This window comes from Scomber japonicus, chromosome 6 (assembly GCF_027409825.1).
Source record: "Scomber japonicus isolate fScoJap1 chromosome 6, fScoJap1.pri, whole genome shotgun sequence".
Classification (NCBI taxonomy): Eukaryota; Metazoa; Chordata; class Actinopteri; order Scombriformes; family Scombridae; genus Scomber; species Scomber japonicus.
Genome location: NC_070583.1, coordinates 14,356,173 through 14,383,644, shown reverse-complemented (window position 1 = coordinate 14,383,644; position 27,472 = coordinate 14,356,173). Strand labels below are relative to the sequence as shown.

General features: G+C 39.7%; 3 protein-coding genes across 3 annotated transcripts in view; 1 reads left to right on the top strand and 2 right to left on the bottom strand.

Moving 5' to 3' along the window:
• The first annotated feature begins 894 nt into the window (after positions 1-894).
• On the top strand, positions 895-14,089 carry bace2 (beta-secretase 2). Its single transcript, XM_053320423.1, has 9 exons — positions 895-1,456; positions 5,903-5,991; positions 6,306-6,522; positions 8,268-8,399; positions 9,078-9,212; positions 9,511-9,612; positions 10,030-10,179; positions 10,273-10,441; positions 12,422-14,089. Exons 1-9 carry the CDS (start codon positions 1,163-1,165, stop codon positions 12,661-12,663), a joined length of 1,530 nt encoding a protein of 509 aa, XP_053176398.1. The 5' UTR covers positions 895-1,162; the 3' UTR covers positions 12,664-14,089.
• A 326-nt stretch (positions 14,090-14,415) lies between these two features.
• On the bottom strand, positions 14,416-20,960 carry LOC128359830 (transmembrane protease serine 2-like). Its single transcript, XM_053320152.1, has 13 exons — positions 20,952-20,960; positions 20,656-20,658; positions 20,052-20,199; positions 19,203-19,316; positions 18,785-18,914; positions 18,590-18,700; positions 18,449-18,492; positions 18,011-18,173; positions 17,749-17,921; positions 17,373-17,474; positions 15,961-16,097; positions 15,313-15,465; positions 14,416-14,433 (listed from the first exon to the last, which is right to left on the bottom strand). Exons 1-13 carry the CDS (start codon positions 20,958-20,960, stop codon positions 14,416-14,418), a joined length of 1,305 nt encoding a protein of 434 aa, XP_053176127.1.
• The window catches only part of atm (ATM serine/threonine kinase), a 24,862-nt gene continuing 18,336 nt past the window's right edge, over positions 20,947-27,472 (bottom strand). The window contains exons 50-63 of the mRNA XM_053320424.1: positions 27,158-27,365; positions 26,924-27,049; positions 26,564-26,704; positions 25,729-25,867; positions 25,390-25,472; positions 24,879-25,019; positions 23,990-24,106; positions 23,652-23,801; positions 23,274-23,439; positions 22,956-23,042; positions 22,690-22,804; positions 22,356-22,419; positions 22,074-22,216; positions 20,947-21,971 (exon numbers count right to left, since the gene is read on the bottom strand). Coding sequence (XP_053176399.1) covers positions 21,791-21,971; positions 22,074-22,216; positions 22,356-22,419; positions 22,690-22,804; positions 22,956-23,042; positions 23,274-23,439; positions 23,652-23,801; positions 23,990-24,106; positions 24,879-25,019; positions 25,390-25,472; positions 25,729-25,867; positions 26,564-26,704; positions 26,924-27,049; positions 27,158-27,365 — 1,861 coding nt within the window. The 3' untranslated portion in view covers positions 20,947-21,790. The remainder of the gene's footprint in view (positions 21,972-22,073; positions 22,217-22,355; positions 22,420-22,689; positions 22,805-22,955; positions 23,043-23,273; positions 23,440-23,651; positions 23,802-23,989; positions 24,107-24,878; positions 25,020-25,389; positions 25,473-25,728; positions 25,868-26,563; positions 26,705-26,923; positions 27,050-27,157; positions 27,366-27,472) is intronic.

Genomic DNA, 27,472 nt, shown 5'->3' with positions numbered 1-27,472 from the left:
TGCCACCACTGAGTGCATATCTCTTCAAGCTTCTTCCATGAGTGCTCTTTTGTGATAGCAATTATATAACAACTATTATAAAATGGTGGAAGAAGTATTCACATCCTTTACTTTAGTAAAATTAGAAATATTGTGGTCTAAAAATACTCCAGTCCTGAATTCAGAAAGTTACTCAAAGTATCAAAAGTAAAAATACTTATGATGCAGATTGGCTTCTTCAAGAGTCTTAAAATATTCCACTGTATCACATTGTTCACCCCCCCCCCCCCCCCCCCCAAAAAAAAATACATGTACTTTACTGTTGTAGTTCATCACTGTGGAGCCAATTTTTGATACTAGATAGATTCAGAGTAATAATATTGCATCATAGTATATAAGTGTACTATATGTTTTATAATAATAATAATCACAATAATAATACATTTAATAACCCTAACCATTCTCTCACATAAATGTTAAGAATAGAGTTAAGAATAGATAAGTTCAGTTAAGAATAGAGTAGATAATTTAAACAACAGTTATAATCTTAAAATATATCTTCATCTAAAAAGTGAATATAAGTGGTAAATGATTGTAATGGAGTACAAATGAGCAATAATGCAAATACTCAAGTAAAGTAGGACAGGTACCTCAAACTTGTACTTAAGTACAGTACTTCAATAAATGTACTTAGTTGCATTTAGTGCTATTAACAGTGCACTGTTATAGATGCAGCTTGTTTAACCTAATGTGGGAATGATATGCTCTGATTATCTCATTATCTAGATAGAGATTTTAAAGTATGACCTCTGTTGGCTTCCGTAGCTCGCTCTATTTATGCGCGTTACATTTAATTTGAAGGTAATTGCCGGAAGTCGTCTACTCTATTTTGGCTAGCTTGAATCGTTGAAGTGAAGTGGAGGCGAAACATCCTAAAGAAGTCAAACTCTTGTTGTCAGTTAGACAGTGTCAACATGTTCATTTACCTTTTGACACTTGAAGAAGCAGCGTCCCTGCAGTGATGGTGATGATGATGAAGGTGATGATGAAGGTGATGGCGGCAGTCACGGTCCATGATGGCTAAACTGAAAACTTGAGGAGCAACAAACTTTTTTTTTTTTTTTTTTTAATAACGAGGAGTCCTCTCCCAGACTTTCTCTGCCTAACCTGAAGTAGCAGCACCATGGCGCACACCGCTTCTGTCTCCGTGTGGGCATTTGCTTTTAGCTTGTGCTTCGGTGTGAGCAAGTGTTACTTTTCTATTCCTCTTAAAATCTACCCAGGGAGATACAACTTCTCCTCCGACTTGGATGTGACTTCACTTGGTCCCGGAGCTTTAACCTCGGATGGAAACAGCCTCTCTCTGGCCTCTGACCCCACTGGTAAAGTCAACTTTCTGGACATGGTGAACAATTTGGAGGGAGACTCTGGAAGGGGCTACTACATAGAAATGTCAATTGGCACTCCTGGCCAAAAGGTAATGTATCATTAACCTCTCTGATATTTGTTTAATTTAGAGTTCATAAGCAGGATAAAAGTCAAATGTGCTTTTCCCTCTGTCTGTACTTTTCTTCTGAGTCACTGTATCATGTGTTTACATTCAGTCACTGATGGCAGGTCTGTTGTGTGAAGAGCGGCTGGATCTGCCCACCATGTGATCCACAGAAGAGTGTGTTTGTGGCGCCCTCGAGGCTCTGTTTGAGACACCAGAGCCATCTATTTGATATTTAAATACATATAACGACTGTTTGATATGACCCATTCAGCATGTTATCATATTACTGTCCTTATTAAATCATATCAGCTGTTTAATCTCCCAAACCTTGCCTGCCTGTCTGGATACCATCATGGCAGGGTAGTGTCATGGCTGTGGGGTGCAGCAGCTGGCTCAAGTCTTTGCAGCCTTGGGGTCTGTAGGTAGACTAAATCCTGGCTCACATGCACTCACATGATGCTGCCTGTGAGGACCACTGTTTCTTAGCAGGCAGCTGACAGGGATTATGAGGCTCCAAAGGAGCAAAGAGCAGCCCCACAGTTGTACAAAACAGCCAACAGCCCAGGCTCAGGCGTGTTGGCTGCTTAGTTTCCTCTGGTTGCACGGAAAGATGCCTGTGCAATTTATTGTTATCCTTTCATACTGCTCGTTATGTAAAGTGCCTAACAAGATCATATTAATGATTAAGGAGGACTAAATGGTCCCAGAAGGATTTCATCCCCGTCACTATTAAAAATACATGATGCGTTAGGGTGTTGGAGGGTTTAAGGCTACGCTTTGCCATTGTGTTGTAAGTAGATGCGTTTTAAATGGAGCTTAAACCAAAAGGTGAATTATCTTTATTAGTTAACTTGACCTGGTGTACTCAGGCCTCTCAAGTTAAACAGATCAGAGCTCTTAAGGCTCTTGGGTGGCGCAGCTCATTTTCTCAGGCTCGCAGAGGCTTATCAGTGGTGGCTGACATGTCACTGCCTTGTGTCAACTTTTGAGAGGATAATGGAGACAGATCATGCCAGTATACACTTCCCACACAACTTTACAACGAGGACAAAGTTGTTCTCAAGGACAAATTGGCTTAATATTTGTAGTTTTAATGACATACCACAGATAAAGGTGTTGCCAAAATGAGGATATTTCCCAAACTTAATGTTAGGTTAGAAAATCATGTATCCACTGCAACATTTAATTTCTATTCACCTTCCTCAGATTGCATAGAGAGTAAAATGCTTATCTAAGCACAACAGGTGTGGCACCTAATTAGTAGTCATATTAGCTGTGTTAAATGTGCTTCAAATGTTTGAATAAGAGTCATATACAAGAAATTTGTGTCTGTTTATAGATACAAATTCCCTACTGGTTGAAGTTTTATTAATGTATAGGTATCTTTGTTTTGTGAATGTGTGACCTCTCTGATTACCTTTTCAAAATGAAGAGAGCCTCACCAGTTTGGCTATTTTGACTCTTCACAGCAGGGAAAGCACAGGTGTAATCTAGCCATGCCTCAGTAAACTTCAGAGTCCCAGTCATCCCAGTGGGCCAGACAGCATCATGAAACCAGTTCACCTTAAATCAATACTATTTTTACTTTACTATAACTCATAACTACAACAGTAGCCTGTGTGACAATTATGGAATAATATTAACTTTCACAACATAATGTAACTAGTGTAAGAATATTCAACAGGCCAGCCACTCACTTGTACAGCTACGTTATACAACATGATTGCCAGTATTAGCTACGGGTCTTACCACACCACATAAGGCCGTAGCAGCGAAACCTTTGAGCTACAGAGTTGAGTGACGGTGCGTGTTTGCTGCTTTAAAGTTCCATTTTTTTTACTTGTAACAGGAAGAATACGTCATTTCTTCTTTCAGAGCCACAGAGTTTATAGGCAAGTCATTATTGGTTATACTTGGTATGTTTACTGCAATGACATCAAGAAGTCTGCCATGTAAAATGCGTTAGGAACCTGTGTCACATCATTTAGTGTTTATATACTGCACGAAAGTGTGGCACTGGCTCTCCATACAGCCTGAGGAAGCTCAAGATGAATGACATTTTGATGAGACTAAATTAAAGTCAGATTACTTTGAATGTTTTGCGCTCATAGTCAATGGGAAATATATTGCAGTCTGTATTTAGAATGATTGTCTCAAAAGGTAATTTACTTCATTTCTAGCTTGTAAATGTTAAAGATGTGAGATGTACAGATAAGGAGACAGGATGTCATCAGAATTGTACGTTACACCTTTTTTTAATGGCTCGGGAATGAGCTGAATTATAGAAGAGGGAGAGTGTAATGTCAGTTTCTTACATCAGCAGAGCTCAGTCCACTTTGGTTCAGATTGGTTATGCAGTGCCAAAATGTCCTGTAACTCGACACTGTTGAGTCAAGCTCTCAATATTATTCTAACTAAACGATGATGTGATTACAGGGCTGTGGTGTTAAATGAGGCACTATTCAAATGAGCCACTAATTGCCGCATCTGTTAGCATGTGGCACAGCCGGGCTGAGGTGTCGACTGGAGAGCCTCGCATCTGCTAATTGGTACAAACAGGTAGCAGATGCACGTTGTCGCCACTGAGCCACCGCCAATTAGACAGTGAACGCTCAACTGCGGGCGACTGCAGGCTGCCTCAGCAGCGGGGGGGGGAAGAGATTTGCCCGAGGCTCAGCAGCCAAGCTCATGGTGGAGTGTGACTAGAAAAGATAGGCGGTGTAGGGATGAGGAAATGCCCCCGCTCCCCCTCCTCCACCTCGAGGTTCCAGTATTTACCAATCTGGCCTGTTTGGCAGGTTGAGGCCTTGTGTAAGTGGACTGATGCCATCTACCAGGCAGCAGTGGGGTTTTAGATGGCACAGTCACAGTGATGGGACCAGAGCCAGTCCAATGAGGAGGAACTGATAAGCCTGACTCTCAGGGACATGCCAACAGGGGCTTCCCGTGCCTGAACCAGACTGTAACACATGGTTGATAATTACAGAATTGTTTCATAATGACTTTATCCTCACCTGAGCGTGACGGAGAGATTTTGGCTTTGAGGAATCATTTATGATACTTGTAGTTTCTCAGCAAATATAATGTGTAATCATAAACCGGCTCCAGTTAGAAAACAGTTTAGCTTTTTGGTGGAAGGGCTTGAGGGACAAAGCTCAAGGAAGTAAATGTTGTTGTGTTATGTGTGGAATGACTCGTTTGGCTTTCATATTCATTAACATTGTACTTAAAGGACTTCCTGCTGGTCTGGTCTTTCTTCAACAATTATAGACACAGAGGAGTGATGATAGACTGATTGTTGCAGTCAGTGTTAACAAATATCCTGAAGGAAATACTGAGTATAGACGGTGTCATGTGACATCAGTGACAAGCCACTGTATAGACCTCTTTGTTAAGTCATCAGGTGGCTGTGGGGTATTAGGTTTATGACCCCCCGTCATGGTGAGGAATGCTTGCTTGCGAGTGCTAATGTGGCCGCCAGTAAGTAGTGGAGAGGTAACACAAGTCTACTGGCTAATTACTTCCTGCTATATATATATTTACTGTAACCTAAAAAACAAAATAAACAGCGGTTGAGATATTGAGATGTTGCACTTCAGGATATAATTGATGCCTTGAAGACGATATTATATCAACTGCTGTTAACTGGTCCCCACTGTGCACATGACGCATACCAGTACAGCTGGAATGGGTCATGTCAGTAGCTAGAGGCTATCATGTTTAAATTCATAGATCACACTTTAGAGAGTAATTATATGAGAGATGCAGTGTTTGCTCAGCAGTTAAGCTCCAAAGATCATCTGTAATGGTTTTGTGTGTGTGACAATTTAGAGACAGTCAAAAGCATTAAGAAAAAATATATTACAAAATAGTGACCAAAAAGTGACTGTTATTACAATTTAAAAACAGAACCCGGAGCAGAGCAGCTGTTAATGTCGTTTTCCAGTTGGATGACTCACACTTGCACACACTTGCACTGCTAAGTTGTGGATCATTTTCATTATTGTCACATATTTGACAACAGGCCTTCCAGTTCATTAAATATTCCTTCATAAGGCTGAATATGGATAAGAAAGTCTCTAAAAATGTGTTTAGTCTGTTTGTGTATTGCAGCCTGTTTCTCTTTGTCAGTGTTTCCAGTTTAATCTGTTTTTTTTGTTTGTTTTAATGATTTGTAAAAAATGTTGTTTTTCTTGTTGTTGACTCTTTTGCAACTGCTCTTTTTCTGCTTCTTCATCTTCCTTCTCTAATTATTATCACTACAAACACACACTTTTATGTCTTGGTTCAATTTTAAAAGCTACAACTACTACTTACTATTTGTTAATGTAATAACGCTGTGCTGCACCTGTCTTTATGTTTAACTGTGTAAGTTAGGGTGGGGTTGACTCACAGTTGTTAAAGCAAATGCTTCCTTGTGTGTTTCAGCTGAACATCCTGGTGGATACAGGCAGCAGCAACTTTGCCGTGGCTGCCGCTCCACACCCATATATTACTCACTACTTCGACACTGCACTGTGAGTGGCTGAAACACTTTGTGTAATCCAATGCACATGCTCTTGGAAATGTCTCTCTAGTATTGTGTTGTAGTAGTGAATCACTTAGGCTAATGTGTGCTATTTTAATCATTTAAATGTGTATCATAAATAAGTTTAACTTAGTTTTAAAGGGATAAATTTGTCATGTCATAGTTTTCCTGTCTTACGCTTATTTTTTGCAGTAGCCCCTTTATTATATCCCTAAATCTATATACCATCAGCACAAACTTTGTAAGTGTCCTCTGTGTGTGCCTCAATCATGTCTTAATTCAGCTCCTGCCTCTGTGTTTTAGTTCCAGTACCTACGAGTCATCTCGCCGCACTGTGGGTGTCAGGTACACTCAGGGAAACTGGGAAGGTGAACTGGGTATCGACCGTGTCACCATCCCCATGGGCCCCAACGGGACCGTCATCATCAACATAGCGGCCATCCTGTCGTCTGACGGCTTCTTCCTCCCTGGGGTGAACTGGCAGGGCATCCTGGGACTGGCCTATCCCATGCTGGCACGGGTGAGAAATGTTTAAGTCATAGATCACTCACAATATAAACACAAAACAAATTTCAAAAATAACAACTTTAAATTACCGTCTCACTGATTTATATTAAAGCAGCAGATCCACTCCCAAAATATATTGAAACAAACAAAATATTTAAGTAGTCAGGAATTTTCAGATATCATAAATAATGAAATAAAATGAAATGTAGAAATCAGAAAAATGGGTAATTGTGAAAAAGCTTTTTTCCTCTTTTATTTTGGGATGTATTTATTAAAGCAGTGATATCTGATCACTGTTCATATAATCATTGTTTTTTGTTTCTTAGTAGTTAGAAAAATCCAACCCTGAATATATAAAGGGGGACTATATTTGATGTATTCCAGGGCCTCCTTTTGTTTTTTTAAGCAATTAAAAAAATACAATCATCTCTCTCTTGTCTTGATTTTTTTAGGGTTAATATATTTTACTTGAGAACATGAAGGTGGTCCTACATGCCTAGAGAAAAAGCCCTAAAATAATCTAAACAATATTATATATTACAAATGTGGACTTTTTTGAGCCCTGAGTTTGTTTATTAATCACTGTGAAATATGCCATAAAGTAAGTAGGTCATTCTTTGCTTCCAATATATAACCTTCCACAAAGCATCACACTGGAGCAGAAAAGGGAGAAAAAAGGCACTTGATGATATCAGGGTTAAACAAGTTAATCAAGCAGCACTGCATAACTTCCTACTGCCCCACATCTCTTACAGCACTGAAAAACTGTTCAAACTGAGATCTTATCTGCCTGTAGTCACGGACATTTCACATGACAACAGAAAAGTTTCGTGTCCATGATTTATTTTCGGAAGTCGAGGGGTTGGGTGCTTCTGTGTAACACTCATTAAATTTCATTAGAGAAATTCAGCCAACATAGTTTTCCAATTCAGTAAATTACCTTAATCATCATGTTTATTAATGGATCTGTTCTCTTGATTAAAGAAATCGAAAGTCTTGTGTAGAAGAAGCACAGTTAGTCAATTTTAATTCATTTTCAGGAGCTGCCAAAGAACATCCTTAACTATAGGGTGTGACAGTCGCTCAGTGACAGCTTTCTTTAACATGATAATTTGGTGAATTGTCATGTTAAAGAGTGACGTCAGCTTAAACGGGCACAATACATTCTTTCACTCTGTGCTGACTGCAGCAACCTTTGGGATCAAATGCCAGTGATTTGAAGGGCAGATAGACTCACACTGACCACTTTGTGCTGCCGGAGTGTTCAGGTCCAACTCCCCTGGGGGACATGATAACACAGCACTGTCTTGAAAACCTGTCTGAAGAAGAGAGGACATCCTTTAGTCAAGGGGCATACTGTACTGAACATTGTTTCAGTCTTTTTATCTGTTTTGAAACATGAGAGAAGAACATTTTAGTTGTGTGGTGCAACATTTGTAGAAAAAACTGCAATTAAATTTATATCCTTGTACAAATCTCAGTTCTACAATTCACCGATGTATCTTTTGTTCTACGTCTTACTCCGCAAGCCCTATAAGCTCCCAAAACATTTCATTTTTTTTCTCTTAAAGTCTCCCAAGTTACTCTGTGTAGTCAGTGTTGAGAACTTCATTCCTACGTCACATTTTTGGTTGTTTGCCTAGGTTGAAAATGACTCAAAGTCAGTCTGCATATTCACACAAACTAAAATCTTAAAATGTAAACGCTCAAATCAATGAACACCACTGAATGATTACACACACTCTGTCTCTCAATCAGCCGGACTCGTCTGTGGAGCCCTTCTTCAACTCGGTGGTGAAGCAGCTGGGAATTCCTGATATCTTCTCCCTCCAGATGTGCGGTGCTGGACTGTCAGCCAGCAGCACGGCGGACCCTGCGGGAGGCAGTCTTGTGAGTAGTCAGGAGGGTCTGCTCAGGGAGGAGTTTGATGAAATGAACATATGAAAAATATTTGGTTGTAGAGTTTGCTTAAAGGCAAAAAGGAGTTTTGTTTTGTCTTTGATCATTTTTTAAAGTTGTGCATCTCATTTGTATTTTTGTGATGCAGTATGTGTCTTAACATTTACAGTATTCATTATGTATTTCATGAGAGTCCTGGGATGTGGTTGGGCACTCTTCTTCTTAGACTGAATAAAATCCCTCACTGGTGGATCAGACAAAGGAGCTCAGTGCATTTTGGAGACATCATAGCTGGCATCCTCTTCATCACTACAGTTTCCCCATTGCAGGCCCTGTCCAGTTAGAGTGTAGCTAATTAAGATAAGATAGTATCCTGCTGAGAGCAGGTCTGTCGCTGTTATACGGACGGCCTTGATGCCTTGCTCACTGCATCTCCATCATGTTACCCACTGATACAGACAGATGGAGAAGATGGCAGGGTGCTTGTGTGTGTGTGTGTGTGTGTGTGTGTGTGTTTATGTACTCTGCCAAAATATATGGGGATAAACCTTTGCTGGAGTGTACCCTTGTTGGATTTCCATTGTGTTGTTGTATCCACAGATGACCCAGTGATGAATGATGATATAATGAGTGTTTTGGGGTTTGTTTGTTTTTGCGTTTCTTCCTCAGATCATGGGAGGGGCTGAACCAACTCTGTATCAGGGGTCAGTCTGGTACACCCCTATATTAGAGGAATGGTACTACCAAGTGGAGGTTTTGAAGCTGGAGGTCGGCAACCAGAATCTGGACCTGGACTGCAGAGAGGTAAACTTCTGCATTTTTTTTTGTGATATCTGAAACTGTTAAACACCACCCACCACCAGTTTCATGATATGTCAGTAACTGATATCTCTGAATCGTAAGCAGAGAGCAGAGCTGGTCAGACAACTGATGTACTCTGGTTGATATGTTTTCGTGATGAGCTGGAAGATAAGCTGGAATCGTGTTTTGTCTGCTCCTCATTTTCTATTCTTTTGTTTGCACAAGGTCTTCAGTAGCAGCCCGTTGAACTGAGAGAAACCTTACAGCACTTCACTCTTTCTCTCTCTTTTTTTTTTCTCAGTATAACATGGATAAAGCTATAGTCGACAGTGGGACAACACTGCTGCGACTTCCTGTCAACGTGTTCAACGCGGTGGTAGGAGCCATCACACGCAGTTCACTGGTACGCCGCCGTCTCTCCACAGACAATGATGAAACAAGTTGTCAGAGCAAAGAGATGCAAGGGAGGATAGGACACACACACACACACTGCTCAAGGACAGTACTGTAGCTTTGAAAGGAAGTATTTCTTCTTCTAAAAAAAGTGTGTCCATGGTTTTGTTTTTGTTTTTTTTCTACTCTATTACACATTTTCCAACATTTTACAACTGTACACAAACAGTACTCAAGGTTAATTTGAAAATGGAAGCAACATTTTCAATTACAGTACCAACATCCTTGCAGATTAATCCCAAGCGGGTCAGGATTTCAACTCAATAAGGAAAAATAAAAGAGAACAGCAAAAGCCTGTTTTTTTTGTTGCACTGACCTTCTGTTTTTCCTTCATCTCCTCCTCCATGTGTTTGTCTCTTTGGTTCAGATCCAGGACTTTTCCTCAGGGTTCTGGGATGGCACCAAGCTCGCATGCTGGATGAAGGGAGAGACCCCTTGGAGGTTTTTCCCCAAGCTGTCCATCTATCTAAGAGCCACGAACACCAGCCAGTCCTTCCGCATCACCATCCTTCCTCAGGTACATGAACACAAACATCCAAGAAGAGCTCCTCCATCCAGCTAAGAGACATAAACTCTAGAAAGACATTCAACATTTTCTCTTTTGCTGCAGCTGTACATCCAGCCAATCACAGATGTGGACGGTACACTGGACTGCTTCCGTTTCGGAGTGTCTTCATCTGCTAACGGCCTGGTGATCGGGGCTACCGTTATGGAAGGTTTCTACGTGGTGTTTGATCGTGCTCAGAGGAGACTGGGCTTCGCACTCAGCAACTGTGCAGGTGAGGGTACATAACTGGCCAATCAAACTGCTTGTGGAGGATCATTAATAAGGCAGGAAAGTATGTAAAACTCAACATATCTGATAGACAGACCTCCAAACAAAGTGGTCTATCGTGTATCTTATCCATCTGCAACTGTCAACGCTACGGTGGACCATGTTCTTTATGACCAATTTAAGGTGCATGCAATCACGTGATAGAGGAAAAAATGTTTGCTGGGATACAATGGCTTCACTCAAGTCACCATCTACACTCACTGTGGAAAAAGTAAACTGTTGTTTTAAATATATCAACAGATTAGGTTGTGTGTTTTCCAATGATATATAACACTCTGATATTGACCAAACTGTAAAGACAGTACCAAAATGTACATATTTGTGCCATTGTCTACTCGAAATACGCCCATATTTGGCCAAAATAGAAATAAATGGCTGTAACTCACTGAGGAGGAGGTGTATTTGCACCAGAGTTCCAAAACATGTAAATACAACTTTTCAGGTTGGGAGAAAAAAACTAACACTGGTTAAGTTTGTTTGTTTTTTTTTTTTCAATGGGCGTGTTTTGGGCTTCTTTGTTTTTTTTTTTGTCAAATATGGTAAGCTCACACAAAAGTAATGAATGATGGTGACTTTACTCTGCACCAGAAAGAAAGGATAGGTTCACCTGAATTATTTGATGTATAACATTTGATACTCACTAAAAGATTAAGTTCAGAATTGGCAAAAATATATAAGTATGCCCAGGTGCTTCTTAGTCTATATAGGTTTTAGAGGTTTAAATAATTGGCTTGTGTGGAGGTTATCAGCCTTTTTATTATATTTTGTACACAGATTTAAATGTATGTTGTTTTGCATTTTGGTCATTTTGTTTTCCAATCTCAACATACCATATTATTCTTAATACACTACATTTATTGTAAATGTTTGGATGAAGGACTGAAGTCACACGAGAAGAAAGCCTATCCATACTCATTATACTTAATATTATAATAACTCATAACCAGTCAAAAGTTTGGACACCTTTCTGACCCCTTTAAATGAGAAAACTAAAGAAATAAAGGGACTTGAGATCAGCAAATATAAATGCTGTCACAATGGTCTGTAGGTTTAATTTCTGTGGTGCCAACTGATGATAGAGATGAGCAAAATGTCAGAAAATGATATTTATCTTAAATGTCATAAATGTTCCTGATGATATTGCTTTTACACTGCAAGATTGTAAACAGAAAAAGAAAAACTACAGTCCAGGCATTTAGTGTAGCATAATTAATGACTTAAGGCAAAGCAAACTGTGCAGTGTAGTGTTCAATAATATTTGTGTTGTGAGTTGACTGACCAAGACCACCAGATGATCCCATTGATTGTGACCTAAACAGCAGAGGTTAAACTTTTAACAGTGGTACTTCCCTCATGTTCTGTGTAAATATGAACTTGGGCAGGGCTTCCCTGCTCTCATCTTCAAATACAAAGATCCCTTTTGTTCTGTAATAAGGAACAGACTTGGAGCAGATGTAGGCTGAAGGTTAAGGAGGCAGGCTTGTGACAGTGGGGTAGCCAGCTCAAATCAGCCTGCTAAAATCTGGACACAAAAAACTCTCAACAAGTGATGAGTCACCCAGGTGAAGCAAATAACCTGTAATTGCTCTGATGGCGATGCTTAGTGGCCACAATTCTAAGTGAATGGACGTCTTAGCTCGATAGTAATCTAGTTGACATTTTATATCTGCAACAAGCAATATCACCAAAGTGTTAATTGCTTGTCTCAATCATTGATTTTAGAAAAAAACCTTCCTGTGTTTTAACCATTAGGCTTGCTGTTTTTGCCCAGCAGTGGTAAAACATTTTTATTAGTATGTATTAACATGTTTGAGATCAATTCATTGTAGGTTTTTTTGTAGAGTAAATACATTTCTCACTTATTTTACCTTGTTGGTTTATCAGAACAGAGTTTTGTAATGATCTGTCATGTATTTGTCTGCAGTGAGTAATGGAGTGGCTCTGTCAGAGATCGCCGGACCCTTCTCAGCAGCAGACGTGGCGGCCGACTGCTCCAGCGGGGTGCTGAAGGAGCCTCTACTGTGGGTGATTTCCTACGCTTTGATGGCGGTCTGTGCCGTGATCCTCATCATCCTGCTTCTCCTGCTGGTCCTGCCCTGCCGACACAGAGACCGCTCCGGGGAGATAACTGACGAGTCCTCACTGGTCCGCCACCGCATCAAGTGACTGAGAGGAATGGGACGGGCAAACAGGGTGAACGGAGCGGGGACCAGTGAGCAGAGCCCGTCCACAGCAGTGGAGAAAAGGGTTAAACCTGGACCACACCAACCATCAACACTCAGATCTGAGTGTCTGACAGACTCTAGACTGCACCCATCAGCTTGGCCCAAGGAGGTAGATACGGACAGATCAACTGCCTCTTAAAGGGAAAATCCACCCTAAAAAAAACAAACTGAACCAAACTGACACACTTTGTTATCGAAGACCTTGTGACGCACACTAACCATCACACAGCAGTGATGTGTAATAGTAATATCAAAAGGTGGAGTTCCCTCCTTACAGACAATCACAGAACAGCAGGTGAGGAGGACATTAGCAGTACATGCACTATTATTCTTTAATAATTTAAAAGTTACAGTTTTGATATCCAGGCAAATTGTGTATAAATAATTTCTAAGGGCTCAAAACCTCTTTAAAAAGTGCCTTTACTGTTGATCATCTGCCACCAACAGATCTCTTAGCTTCTTTCAAGATCTAAATGCCAACTCTGTGATCAATGAAGGAATGCCTTATTATATTTAAAGTCTGCAATTGTAGTAAAGTTTGTGCCTGTGTATATTGAGTTTAAGGGGAAAAGCTGCTGAAACAATCACAGTTAATAAGAATATTCGGGGTTACACACATGTTTACAGTGCCTATAGTGCCTTTAAGTCTCGGCTCACTACAAACACATCTTGATATACAATATCAGCGCTATGAGGCTGACTCTGCTGAATTGCACTGTCTCTAAAACTGATCAAAAGTGTAATATAAAAGGTAAAGATGAATAATTCACATTCTGTAAAATAATAGTTATGCAATTTGTTGTATTATTGTGATTTCACTAATTCTGTTTTTGTCCAACTTTTGAATGAATGTGATTGTATTATTATTCCAAGTATTTGCTTTATAGATGCAGTTATGACACTCGTTTTGCTAGGGTACATATTTATACTGCACATTTTATACAAATCAAACACTGAAGTAGAAGCCAAAGGATTTTGAACTACATGCATCATCTGGGTACATGTGGGCTACAGTTAGCTTTTTAGCAAAGCTGATTGACCTAAAACGCCATTTTACTGTCTCTTTGACATGAGTGACAGCTTTATATGTAAAAGTCAATGATACAGTATGTGAATCATGGTCCTCTGCTGAGGCTGTGCTGCACAATCTGAAGGAGAAATATGTGCTGTTTGATTCTGTTAATGAGTGACACATCTCAAACTGCACTAATATCTCAGCCTGCCAACATTTGAAGGTGTCAAATTGAAGGTACACTTGAATCTTTGAATGTTCACTTATTTATAAGTGTATTTTTCTGTTCCAAAATTGTACTTGTGCTGTAAATAAAATAATGTGACCAAATAAAAGATATAAATCAGAATAGTGACTCAGGACCGAAGCATCCTCTGATATGATTGTGCTTCAAGCTTGATGTGGTTTGTGAGTGACATCTTGTGTTGAAACACGGCACATCTACATTTAATGGTTCATTTTATAACTGAATTAAATGGAAATTTTTAGTCACTTAAAAAACACTTTCTGTATCTCAAGTAGATATAAATCAAACTAATACACAACAAAAAACTATAAGTATTTAATAAGTTATGTTGGCAATACATGCAGTATAATATTGAGACAGTTCTATAAAAAAGTGTCTTCATGCTCCAAAAAACTTTAAAAAACAACATCTCAGACATTTCCTCTGTGGTCCTGTCAGTCATCTTGATGTTTCTGCAAACACACAAACATTGTTTTTAATTGTTTCCTGTGACTGAACAACTGCGTCACATTTTGTGTCAGAACATTATTCTACACAATTACTGCTTTACGGCTTTAAACGTTAAAACTAAATTAAATACACCCAATTTTCATGCAAACAATTGTCACATTTCATTATTAACAGCTAAACTTGAATAAAATCATATTTGTTACTGATTATTATATCATAGCTATAGTTAATGATTACCTTTGGATGTGTCACACAATAAAATAGATACTATCAAACTCAAACTGCAATATTAAAATCTCAACTTTTATCAAGATATAGCATAGGTATTATTACATTGAGTCAAGATGTATTACTGCTTATTGTATCTGTTGCTCCCAGCAGATTAAATCAAACACTACAAATTATTTGCACATACAGGACAGATACATTTTCAGCATAGATTGGAGGCTGATTTTGTTAAACTGCCTATAAGGCTACGTTCACACCGCAGGCCTCAATGCTCAATTCCGATTTATTGCTCAAATCCGATTTTTTCTTTGGCTGTTCATATTACATTTTTAAATGTGGCCTCCTGAAGTTCAGGAGGCACATGCTGAAAAGCATGCTCAGTTGATCGTTAATGATGTCACGCACAGAACGGACTGTTCAGATTGCGGATGTATCCGATTCAGTTTCACATTTGAAAGTGGCCTAAATCGTATTTGGAAATGTCAGATTCAATGCGACTTGTGCTGTTCACATTGTCAGAAACAAATCAGATATGGGTCACATTGAGCGAACAAATCGGATTCTGGTCACTTTTAACTGCGGTGGGAACGTAGCCTGAGTCCAACCCTTCCATTAAACACTCAGCTTTTGATTTGACTGTTGTGAGTGTTTACCTTCATCTGATAGTGGATCCAGTCAAGGAAATGGGTGACGTTGCCATAAACACCTGGTTTGTTCTGCTCAGCACAGTGGTCTCCCCAAATACGGTCCCCAACGAGCCACCATACTCCATCTTTCAGGGACACCAGAGGGGCGCCGCTGTCAGTCTGAAAAAGATTTCATAAAAACTGTTTTATACTTGTATGTTAGTCAGCTGCCTTCTCACTGCCCTTACTTTACATTCATTGTCTGCTTGACTATAAATGGTTTGTTATAAGTCAACAAATGAAAGTATTCATTTAAAGCTGTTCCCATGTACTGAACATAGTGCAGGTCTTGTTTAAATACAACTCGAAGCCAATTACATAAGAGTGTGGACATGCTCTGAATTCATTCAAGAACAGAAACTATTTGTGTCAGTGTCTGTTATCGGTTGCATCTGTTACAAAAATATGTTATCATAAAGACCATTTGTTACTACTGATGTAAAGATCAACAAGTCCTTGTGTACATCGTGATCAGTTGACTGTGTATTTAAAGCCCTCGAAGGCAGTCACACTGGTGCTTACTACATGATAAAATAAACTGCACTTTGTGACATGTTTGATGTTATCAGTTAAAAAGAGTACTGGTTTTAAATTGAAGCGTGTCGTCAGTCGTACATGACATGTGTTTGCCCCCGTCTCTCTGGCACAGAGCATGTCCTGTGATATCCTGCCATTGTAGGCACTGGAGCTGTTGCAGACTGAAGTATTTATGAGTGAGACCTGAGCCTCCATCAAGTGTAGAGAGCCGGAGTCTGTCAGAGAGATGGAAACATCACTTGATTCAAGATACAAGGATTTATTACCATGCCATTGATCGGAATTTGTGTATACAAACACACATCAACAATACAATACAGATACACATCAGCACAGACACATCAAAAATACTCCAGCAAAATAAATAAGGCATCAGAATAAACATATAAAATATTCTAACAATAAATAAAACACACATTCACACACAAGTTCATGGACTGAACTGATGATGAGAAGTTAAAGGCCCTCACTGCCTCGGGATATGTGCTGCTGTGGAAATGAGTAGTTCTGCTCTTAATACTGTGTTAACTTTTTCCTGAAGTGCCTACAGTTGTTGCAAAAACTTGAAGTTTTCTACTATCTCAACAGTATGATTATTGATAACTAAGGGCTGAAGCTCATCTTTGTGGACTTTGTGGAAGTCCACAACCATCTCCTTGCTTTTGGAGATATTTAGGATTAAGTTATGAGCAAGCCTCGCAACTAGTGAGAAGACTTCTGCTCTGTAAGCTGTTTCATCATTACAAAAGATCAGACTGTCACAGTGGTGACATCTGCAAATTTGAAGATTTTAACTGAGTCAGAGTGAGAAATACAATTGTTCTTGCTATCGACATAACACTACGCTGGTGAGAACCAGCACTAATGGGTGTTGCCTTTGATAACTTGTTGACTTAACTTGTGATCTATTGGTAAAACAGTCAAAGATCCAATTACACATAGACCTGCTGACATCCATCTTCAGGAGTTTTTCATGCAGCCTTGTTGGAATAATATTATTAAAGGCAGAGGTAAAATCAATAAAAATGACACTTTGCATCCACATTGGAGTGAATGCAAGGGAATACAGCCCTTCCCTGTATACACATTCATATAGTTGGTTACTAGTCTCTCTAACACCTTCAGAAGTCATTTCCACAGGTCTGTAATTGTTTTGACTGCCAACATTAGTCCATTTATGTACACTACTTCAAGACATGCACCATTAATTCCTATTTTTTTCCAGTGGAACATCTCTTTAAAGTCACACAAGTATTTGTTCACATACATTTCAAATTATATCAGGCAACTCTTGGTGACTACAGCAGGGTTAAAGGCCTTGACCATGGCGCCCCCCAGTGGTGGCTTTAAAAAAGACACTGTGGCAGACAGCAACCAGCAGTATTGTATTAATCTTTTTAACACCTATTTAATTTTAGTTTCTGGTATTCACTGATGAAGCTTCTATTCTATTCAAACCACATAATAACTTTTAATCATAACTGTCTCACCTCCATTGACCGTGCGACCAAACCATGTTGTCCAGCACCTTTGAGGAGTCACGATGTTTAGACCAACATTCGGGAGGCACACTGGTCCAATATTTGTGGAGACTAACAGAGAAAAGAATGTGATTGTTGTTATAAATCTACAAAAAGAATATGTGATTGATTAAAAAGGTTTTACTATGTTGAGCATTAAAACCAGACATTAATCAGCTGATTTCCATAGAATAAGAAATGAATGAGGAATAGTTTTGTGTTGTTTATTTGGATTTTTTGTCACTAAGAGACTTGATTTGAGTGCTGTGTTAAAATGGGATTCATTTTGCTGAGTGTGGATATGTTGATATGCTGCTCTTCTTCTGGTAAATCTTTTTGTAAGCACCTGTCTTGTCCACGGGTTTGGAGAGCCTCATCAAAGCAATGTCATTCCTGCGAGTGAGGCTGTCGTAGCCTTCGTGGATTATAGTGTGGCTCACAGAGTAAGCAGGGTTAAACAGAGTTCCTAATGGATTCACAATCCCAGCATACACTGTCCAGACTCCAGGGTGAGAGGCCCTGCCGAGGAGAGACACAACAGAGAGTAGATTCAGGTGGAGATCAGACTACAACCACTGCTTTGATCAGTGCAGTAAACAAAGACTGACTTGGCCGCACAGTGTGCTGCAGTGACTATCCAGTAGGGGGAAATGATTGCTCCTCCACAGCGGTGAGAGCCCGCGATCTGCAGGCTAACCTGCCACTGCCAGGCCCCGAGAGAGGCCAGTTGGCCCCTAGAGGGCCTGCTGGAGTTCACACCACCTCCACAATCTGTGGACAAGATTGCTGTTAGAAATTTCACAGCTAGTGGGTTTCGCACAAGCACATGTCAAAGTGTTGTCATATTGAAAAGGCATGTGTACAGCAATGTCACCTTTTTATAAAAATAACTAAAAAATAACTGAAAAGTGGGAAATATCTGAAAAACATTGTGTCCATTTACAACTTACCCTCGATCTGATTTGTTTGGGAAGAAATGCCTAAAATACATAAAATGAAGTATAAAATTATTATTTTTCCCATTTTCAGAGTACATCATGACTTACCAGTGCATCTTAATGTCACCACACTGTTGTTGGGGCAGGTCTTGCTGCAGACGACACACAGAAGAAATTTGAAAAAAGAGTAGTTTCATATTAATTTAATATTAGAGTAATTTGCTGGCTCATTATTACTAGTTCACTAACCTGGGGAAAAACTGTTGCAATATGGAAGTCTCAGGGTTGAAATCAGAATTCATCATCAAGAATCCATCACCAGAGTCAGCCTCCCGCTGGCCTGATTTAAAATATGTGCTCCTGTCAAACCACAGGATGGAAAACACAACTTAATTTAAACACATAAATCATACATGCAGAGGACACAACAACGCAACATTTTACCTGCTGTATCCAATGTGCTGACAGCTCGCTCTCCCCTGCTGGTCCGTCCAACCGCGTGAACAAACAGACCTCCAGGTTTTAGTTTGAGACGAGTAGATCTGGAGCAGGAAACTGGAACCACGAAGCCTCACTGACAAAGCAAACGCAGACGATCACTTGACATTTTGCTACTTGAGGAAAGATGGTGAAGACAATAGGTGGAAATATGTGTTAAGTGACACATTTCACTGACAACACAAAGAATGTTCTCTATAGAGCCTGAAGGAAAGTTCAATTCTAACATGCCTGTGTAAACAAAAAGACGTCTATCAGTTAGTGTTACTTTTAGCGAGATCATGTCTTTTGAAGGTGGATGATGAGATTTTAAGGTTTTCAGGTGTGTTTTGTCATGCGTTTTGGTCTAAATGAGGCTGTTTACCACAGTTAGCTTCATCCTGGCCTGCTGGACAATCCTTCACCCCGTCACACCATTGGTTCTCCCATACACAGCTCCCATCGCCACACTGACGCCCATGCATACAAGATGAGGAATCTGGGAGATAAAAGAGGACCTGGGTGTAAATATATAGAGAGTGTTTATGTTTGTATTCGAGGTTCAGTGGGAATTAAACCTACACTCACAGTAATAACCGAGGAGGATTCCAGCCAGCAGCAGGAGGAGCAGCAGGCAGATCACAGCAGCCACAGTAAACTTAACACACCTGTGTTTTAAATCTGACGGTACAGCGCACACACACACACACACACACACACACACACACACACACACACACACACACACACACACACACACACAGAGTAGATATGATTACACTCAGTTTACCCAGTTTTAAAATGTGTTTAAAATGCACCTATAAATGTTATTTTATTTATGTAAAAATATGTTTTTCTTTTGCTTGTATTGTATACTGCAGTATTACAGACAATTAAATTAAAATACTAAATTAAAACATTATATTTATTAACTATACATACAGTATATAGAACAATGGCCATCCTTAATATGGAATGTTTATCCAGATTTTTACTGAATATCTGTTTATATTAGGATTATACTTTGTTAATTTATCTAAAAAGTTTTATACCTACCAAAATTTAATTATGAGTTTCTACATTTTCTGTGTCATCCGAACAAAAATGGTCAATTTTAATCTGGTACATTCATATGAACATAAACATAAACTTTATATTCTTACAAACACTGTAATTAAGGAGACCTTTTGGTTTGTTAGTTTTTTCTACAATAATGGAAAGGAGGCTGGGGTACCTTTGTGTTTGGGGATGGAGTCTGTGATCTCAGGTACCGGCTTCGGGGCCAGGTGGTGAACATACTGAGGCCTGACATCTGATCTGCTGAGTGGAGGAAGTTTCCTCCTCTCACCATCCTCACAAATGAAAGAACCTGGATCAGGATACTGTTGGTAAAACAAATAAATCCAGAATAAAGCTTTCATACATCGAACTATTCCACTTGTGAGATTTTCATCTATAAATGAGATTGTTCTGCATTTCAAGTACAAAATGTTACACATTTTATTCACTTATATTTCTAAACTCCATTATTGACAAAGTATTGATAGGAATGACTCTAAATACATGTATATTATTAATCTAAGAAGCTTCTCTAGGATAACACAAAGATAATTTCAAAAGCAAAACTTACTGGATTGGTGGTCATTACTGATGGATGCAGTGGGGGGAAAAAGCCTTTTAATGTTTTTACAGCTCTGTTGTCAGAAGATAAAATTCAAACCCTCTGGCCTCTCCTCTCAAATCGGCTCTGTTTTCAATGGATCTCCATGTCGCAGTGATCAGGTGGAGTTACTGTGATCGTCTGGCCACTCCTCACACTTCATTGGTTTGAAGTTTACCTCCTGAGCACACAATAAGCACAATAGAGACTGATGAGGGTTATCTGCTGAGCTGTCAGTGTGAGTGAGTACTGATACAATGAGTACACAATAGAAAGGTACTACATTAATGCTGTATATTTACACATAATGCTTCAGAACTCAAGGTAATGAGCAACAGAAAATGAACAGGGCACATTTATATCTGCATATATATTTGTAGTGAATTAGTAGGCAGTCAAAACACAACTCTGATGAAAACCACAAAACATTTTTTTTACCAAACTGATTTCAATTTATTCATTACAGGTGTTTACAGGAATCATGTTCAAGAGCAGCATTTTCTTACAGGACAGGGAAGTCTTACAAAACAGTATAAAAGCTGAATAAATGAAAACAATACAAAAACTAAGTGCTAACAAGCAGCTGAACTGGAACTGGCTTATAAGGAATTAGTCAATAGCATTTCAAGCACAGTTTATTCAAACGGCGTGTTGCGCATTTCATAACTACTGTGTTCTTGGTAAAGGTCTTTGGGGATTCATTGATGATTATATAACAGCCAACAGTATAAAAACATTCACGTCCTACAGGAAAACACAAAAGAGACAATCTAACTGATACAGCATGTCGTCCCCTTAACTGGACTCATCACAGCTACACACAGTTTATTGCTCTCTTTAAATACCTTCAGGATTTTGTAATTTTCAGCATACTGCTGCAAAACAATGGTTGATTGTATAGTCTGTTTTGCAAGAAGCAGTTTGTAAAATGGACTTATTAGTGCAAAGGGTGTCAGAAAATGATGATCAAAAGTACACACACAGGTTTATAAAAACTGTGGCCTTCATATTTCAAGAGAAATAAATATGAGAGGTTTAAACCACTGAAGCTCATTTGCATATTACCTCTCCACTTTTTTTCCCAGTATGTGGCGATACAGTATGATGCGTTCAATGATTCACAAAAGCAGCATTATTTTGGGGGTTGACGCATCTGTGACAATTTGAAAATGGCTTGACAGGTAAAAGGAATAGCAAGATTGACAAACTGTCTCTATCTATAATATAAAGGAGGAAATGAAAATGTCTCTTGTACACTTGTTGCTTGAAACAGGAACTGCAGCCCAAGTGTACATTAACTCAGTTTTCCTCCTCTACACCCAGGCCTGCCAGCCCGGGAACAGTCTGCTGAGGTTTTTAGGGTCCATGGCCTGTTGGATGAGCAGGTTGACTTGCCCCCCCTCGCTGAGCACCGTGCCCTCCTCCACCCCCTTCAGCTTCTCCTGCAACCGCAGCAACACCCGCTCTGCCACTTTGTTGAAGCTCTGACTGTCACTGCAGGAGGAATAACATTAGGTGATGAAGAAGACAGGCCATTATAAAATATGTTTTCATAAAGTGCATGTACACATCCGTCACCCTCTCCTGCTGGAGTACCTGGATTTACGGTGGTTGTCTAAATCATCTCCGCCCATCGTGGAGCTGAGCGTTGCATTTAACTCCTGCTGCTCGTCATGCTGCAGGTAGAAGGCCTTCAGAGGGTTCATGGTCCAGTCAAACAAGGGGTCGTACAGCAGCACCTGTACAGCACGTAAACCAGCACACAAACACATAGATACACACAAAGGTTTGCTTAACATCAAATCAAGAAAAAGAAAGTGACTAGCTGATAAAGGACGGAAGGCAGTGTGTTTGTGTGTGTATGTGTGGATAAGGTACCTCTACAATAGTCAGCAGAGCTTCTTGAGAGCTCCTCATCACTTCCATAGTCTTCTCACAACATCTGATCAAAGAAAACAATTAGTTACTTTAAGGGTACTCGTATTGGTTTTATAGAGTAGTGAAATAGTGGGAAAATTGTCAGCAGTGTTGACCTGACAAATTATCATCACAAAAAAAGATGAAAAAAATCAACCTATGAAACAACACAGCAGTTGGGTTTCTGCTAATTAAGACACATAAGTCAACATAAGATCAAACAAACACAACATACAGAACGATTAGAAATGTTATGGGACAACAATATCAGAGCACAGTATGATTTCCTCGTCACCTCCTAAAAACTCCCTCCACTCCAGTGATGCCCATCCCGTCCACGATGTCTCTGGACAGCCTGAAGGGGACGGTCTCTGGGGTGGGGAGGATCTTCCCCTGCTCAAAGGCTACACCTGAAGATGAAAAGTATGAAAAGGAAAAAGAAAGAGTGACTGGTTATGATGCTGCTATATTATAAGTGCACCTACACAGTTGCTTAGTAACAGCCAATGTCCCGCTGAACTTTTCTGTTTACATAAATTAACTGAATGACAATGATTTTACCTAAATCAATGTGCACCAGTTCAGCAGTCTGCTCATCAATCAGGATGTTCTGGATGTGTCTGTCACCGAGGCCCACGATGTAGCCAACTGTGGGTACAAAACAGAGCGTTGGTGATGTCTGCATCAAAAGCAGATTTTCCACAGATGTAGCCAATAAGACAAACAAGTCAGACAAACAAGCTGCTTGACAAAACAAGATCCTCTTCCTCAAACCCAAACATATTGTTTCAATCCACATGACCAAAATACGACCCAACATTGTGCCGTTGTGTGTGTTTCAATATACAATACCATGTTTAGGTATCCGTGAGGGTTTACCTATAGATGAGGTGGCCACACTGCGGGTGTAAGCGAGCCGTTTCTCCATCCATACTGCGGGGTCCAGGAACCGCTCCATGCAAAAATATCTGAATACCGGCCTGAAGTTCGTGCACACCTCGCTGTAGACCTGAAGCTTCTCATCAAACGCAAGCCTCTGTGCCTCCTACAATGACAGAGTAGTGGGGGGGGGGTTGTATGTTTGTGAGTTTAACATCACATTTCAATCAGAATCCTGAACCACAGTTGTACAAACAAAAAAATCTGAGACACATTTTGAGTTTACCTCAAATATCTAAAAAAAACAAACAAAAAAAAAGACAACACAGAGAAACAGATGAAACTCAGAGTGCTGAATAGAGTAAACCTGAGCAGTACCATCATCTTCTTGCGGCAGGACAGGTTGGTCCAGTCTTGAGGTCGGAAGCGTTTGTGAGCTCCTTTATTGGGATCCACCAGAAACTCTCCAATGGGCACCGTGCCGGAGCACCACTCTAACACGCCACTACGCTGTGAGAAGGGCACCACCTGGGATGAAGTAGGAGTAAAGTCTCTCATCATAGCAGTTAACTGCATTTCAACAGCTGTGCTACTTTAGTTCAACAAAACAAGGAAAATTACAAGATCAAAGAAAATATGGAACAGAACAACAAAGACTAGATTTATTATTCTCTTTGAATGAAAAAGAAGACAGGCCAGTTAATAAAGTGTGTAACCTTGTATCGTCTGATGTTGAGCTTCCTCTTGCGAGTGTCCATTTTGCGCTGTAGCAGCATGGAGCACATGTTGAAGACCTGCTGCATCACTGCATCCTGCCGCAGGTCGTCCTGGCCCTGTTCCCACAGAGAGGGTAAAGGTGAAGGAACATAAAGAAGCCAGGGACCACCCAGAGGCTAATTGTGAATCACATGTTAATGAACTAAAGAGCTGATCTATGCATTTTCCAGCACTGGAAAGTCTTAAATGTGATTTTTATAATTGTCATGTTTAGGCATTTTATTCAAATTCACATTTTAACACTATGCCACATAGGGAATACATTAAATAGTCATATTAAGAGCATGTTGATGTATAAATACAATTCAACGATTTCACCATGACTCTCCCAAGTGTCTAATAGTGAATTATTAGCCTAAAAGTGTCTATTATTAGCCTGGAACAAGTGTTTCCGTAAACACAAACATACACTCACACACACCTGTGGTCTCCTAAAGAATGTCCCCATTACAAAAGGTGTGAAAGCATGTTTGTAACCCAACAAACTTTTGTATTTGTTCCAGCACAAAAACAGGATTAATCATTACCAAGAGCCGAGATGACATGGAAAAGAACTGAGGTCACAGTTAAAGCTGAGCGGCTGGTCAGACTTTAATCACATCTGACAGCAACTTTAGCTTCAAAGAGCAAATATTTGTGTAAGAACTAGCACACATACAAGAGAAAGAACAAATGTCTTTGTACATGTTTGTAATATACACTTGATGGCACTTAAACTGGGCATCAAAGGCAGAACACACACTCACACTCTCACACACACACACACACACACACACACACACACACACACACACACACACACAGATACACACACAGACACACACACACCTTGACCAGCTGTCTCCTGCTCTTGCCGTCAGAGCCAACACAGTCGATGATCTTGGGCAGGTTGACTCCTCCGGCCAGGTGATAGTGGGGCAAGAAAGATCTGACTGTCACCAAGTTGTCATAGCGACCAGTTGGATCAACCTACTCACACAATTAAATAACTCTTGTTATCATTACAACAACAGAGTTATCTAAAATCATGATTATAACTCAAGAATAATAGCATTCCTTCTGAACTTTGTGTTATTTAATAGCAGCAATTCTCACAGAAAGCAGCCAAAACCAAAAAAATCTAAAAGACTCATACTATTTACATCAATATGACATCTGTTTTTGAGTTGAAATCTATATTATTTTCATTCAACAGGATTTCAGCCAACTGAAATTAAATGGATCAATCAAATCAAAGTAAATCCTCTGCTGATCTTCCATTGTACACAGAAGTGTTTACTGGAGCTACATCTCGTCACCCTCTGGTTATACTGAAAGTTGATAAGCTCAATTTTTGCACCTTGATTTCCATTGTGGGGATGGCAACCTCGTCCATGTCCTTGATCTGCATGATAGGCTGATCAGCAGGGATAGGAATAGCCTCTATATTTAAAACAAGGACACAAAGGAGGACAACCAGTGGATGTATGACACACACAATTAAAAGAAAAGAAAAAAAGACACACTTTCCCCAATCAAACAAAAATAATGTAGTCACCATCTCCACAATCTCTTCACTGTCCATGTAGGACAATGAACATGTTTATATCAGAAAAGGAACTGTACAAGTGCTGAGGAGCATCAGGATAAATACCATTCACAAAAAAGCAGTCTGTGCAGCATTGCTCGCTTTACTCACTCTTCTCAGTCTTGTGCCTGCTGGCGTCCATATAAGCCAGAGTGATGTAAGCGTCACAGAGAAGCTCGATACCTCGTATCATCTGGCCTCTCTTTTTCCTGATTGCAGTAATGATCTTCCGGGCCACATCCGAACGCTCCTACATGAGGAAAACTTCACGTGTAAAAAGAACTGAGGGTTCTTACTTATCAAAATGCTTTAAACTTAAGGCAGTGTTGGGAAATTTACTCACATCACTATACCGAAAGGAAACTTGACATTACCATTTTTTTCTGCTTATCACTTCTTCTCTTTACTTTGCTATTTCACATATTCATATAAGTAAAAACCTTTATCGCCAAAATCCTATTTTTGCTGTTATGTTTAATGTTTTCTAAATACAACTAAACTTTGCCTGAAAATAAACAGTATAAAATTAACATATTTATGTCTGAAATCAGGAGATAAAACAACATTAACAATTTCAATTGAATGTATTGATGTTCTTTTATATTTAACAGTCATGGATACTGAGAGCTGACAGCTAATCTGTTTTCATTGTTGAAAGAATGACCAATGGCTGTCTCCACTGTCCACATTACAGCGAATTCTCATCCTTAAAAATCTTACTCCTTAGCAACTCAATATATATGTTTTGAACACTGATGTTTGATTTTGTCTAAATCATGAAGACATACTCTGTCTGTAATGTATTTCTACATCATGAACATTTGTCCTGTTCAAGCCATGTGTGAAACATAGAATCATGTCCTAATATCTAATATGAAATATGAGAATCTGATAAGTATATAAATGTCAATACGAGGAAATGAGCCTCATTTGACAAAAATCCCACCAGGTCAAATTGTGACGGCTGCCGTGGAGCGCTCTTTGACAGGCGGCTCCTGCAAAAGTTCTCGTCTTTGTTGGCGTTCACCAAGGCGAAGATGATGAAGAGTGTGTGATGGGGGTGCTCGAGAGACGCCCGGCAGATCAGCTGTGAGGAGAGAAAACAATTGAGGCAGCAGTAGAAGCAAAATCCTTTCTTTATTTTCCCACCTGTATTCTGTACCATTACCCACCAATACAATTATTGCATTTACTTGTAAATGGGTTTTTGAGGAATAGGTTTTTAACAGGTTCTGGAATTCTGGTTTTCAAGAAAGGCATCAAAAAGGCTAATGTGCTGTTGAGTATAATTAAAGTGATGTATTACGTCATTGAGGACGTTATGGAATCCCACATCCTCTGTGACACCAGTTGCTATCTTGGTTCCCATGCGAGCAGCCAGCTGATACATGAGAGGTAGAAACTTATAGGAGGGGATCTTCTTCACTCCTTTCTGAAATACAAAATAAGTGAAGGAATAAGAAAATAGCTTGTGTCTTCAACATTGCCCCAGAAAAATACTGGTTAACAAAAATGATCAGCTCAGGTGTCTTTGGCTAACCTTCATCATGTCATTGATGGCCTTCACATCAGCATTTTCCAGCCAGAGCGAAGCCAGGCGGAACACCCAGGTGTCGTGCTCCTCGCCTTGCTCCAGACACTGGATGTAATTCTCCACCGCCTTACACAAGAAGCGCTGTCTGTCTGCCTGCAGGTTGGACAAGGCCTTCTCATCCAGCTCCAGCTCTCTCTGCACCTTTATTGTGTACCTGTGATAACAAATGAGCCAATAGAGAAAACACTTTATGGTTTATTTGAGCTGCAATCAGGGATACTCACATAGGAAATTTTAAAGCATGTAAACCAAAAACATTCT

Coding starts and splice junctions, on each gene's coding strand:
- bace2 (XM_053320423.1), top strand. CDS start 1,163: ATGGCGCACACCGCTTCTGTCTCCGTGTGGGCATTTGCTTTTAGCTTG. Junction 10,180..10,272: donor GCATCACCATCCTTCCTCAG/GTACATGAACAC, acceptor CTTTTGCTGCAG/CTGTACATCCAGCCAATCAC. Junction 10,442..12,421: donor CGCACTCAGCAACTGTGCAG/GTGAGGGTACAT, acceptor ATTTGTCTGCAG/TGAGTAATGGAGTGGCTCTG.
- LOC128359830 (XM_053320152.1), bottom strand. Junction 19,317..20,051: donor CTCCATCCCCAAACACAAAG/GTACCCCAGCCT, acceptor TTTATCTCCCAG/ATTCCTCATCTTGTATGCAT. Junction 18,701..18,784: donor CAGCACATTGGATACAGCAG/GTAAAATGTTGC, acceptor GTGGTTTGACAG/GAGCACATATTTTAAATCAG.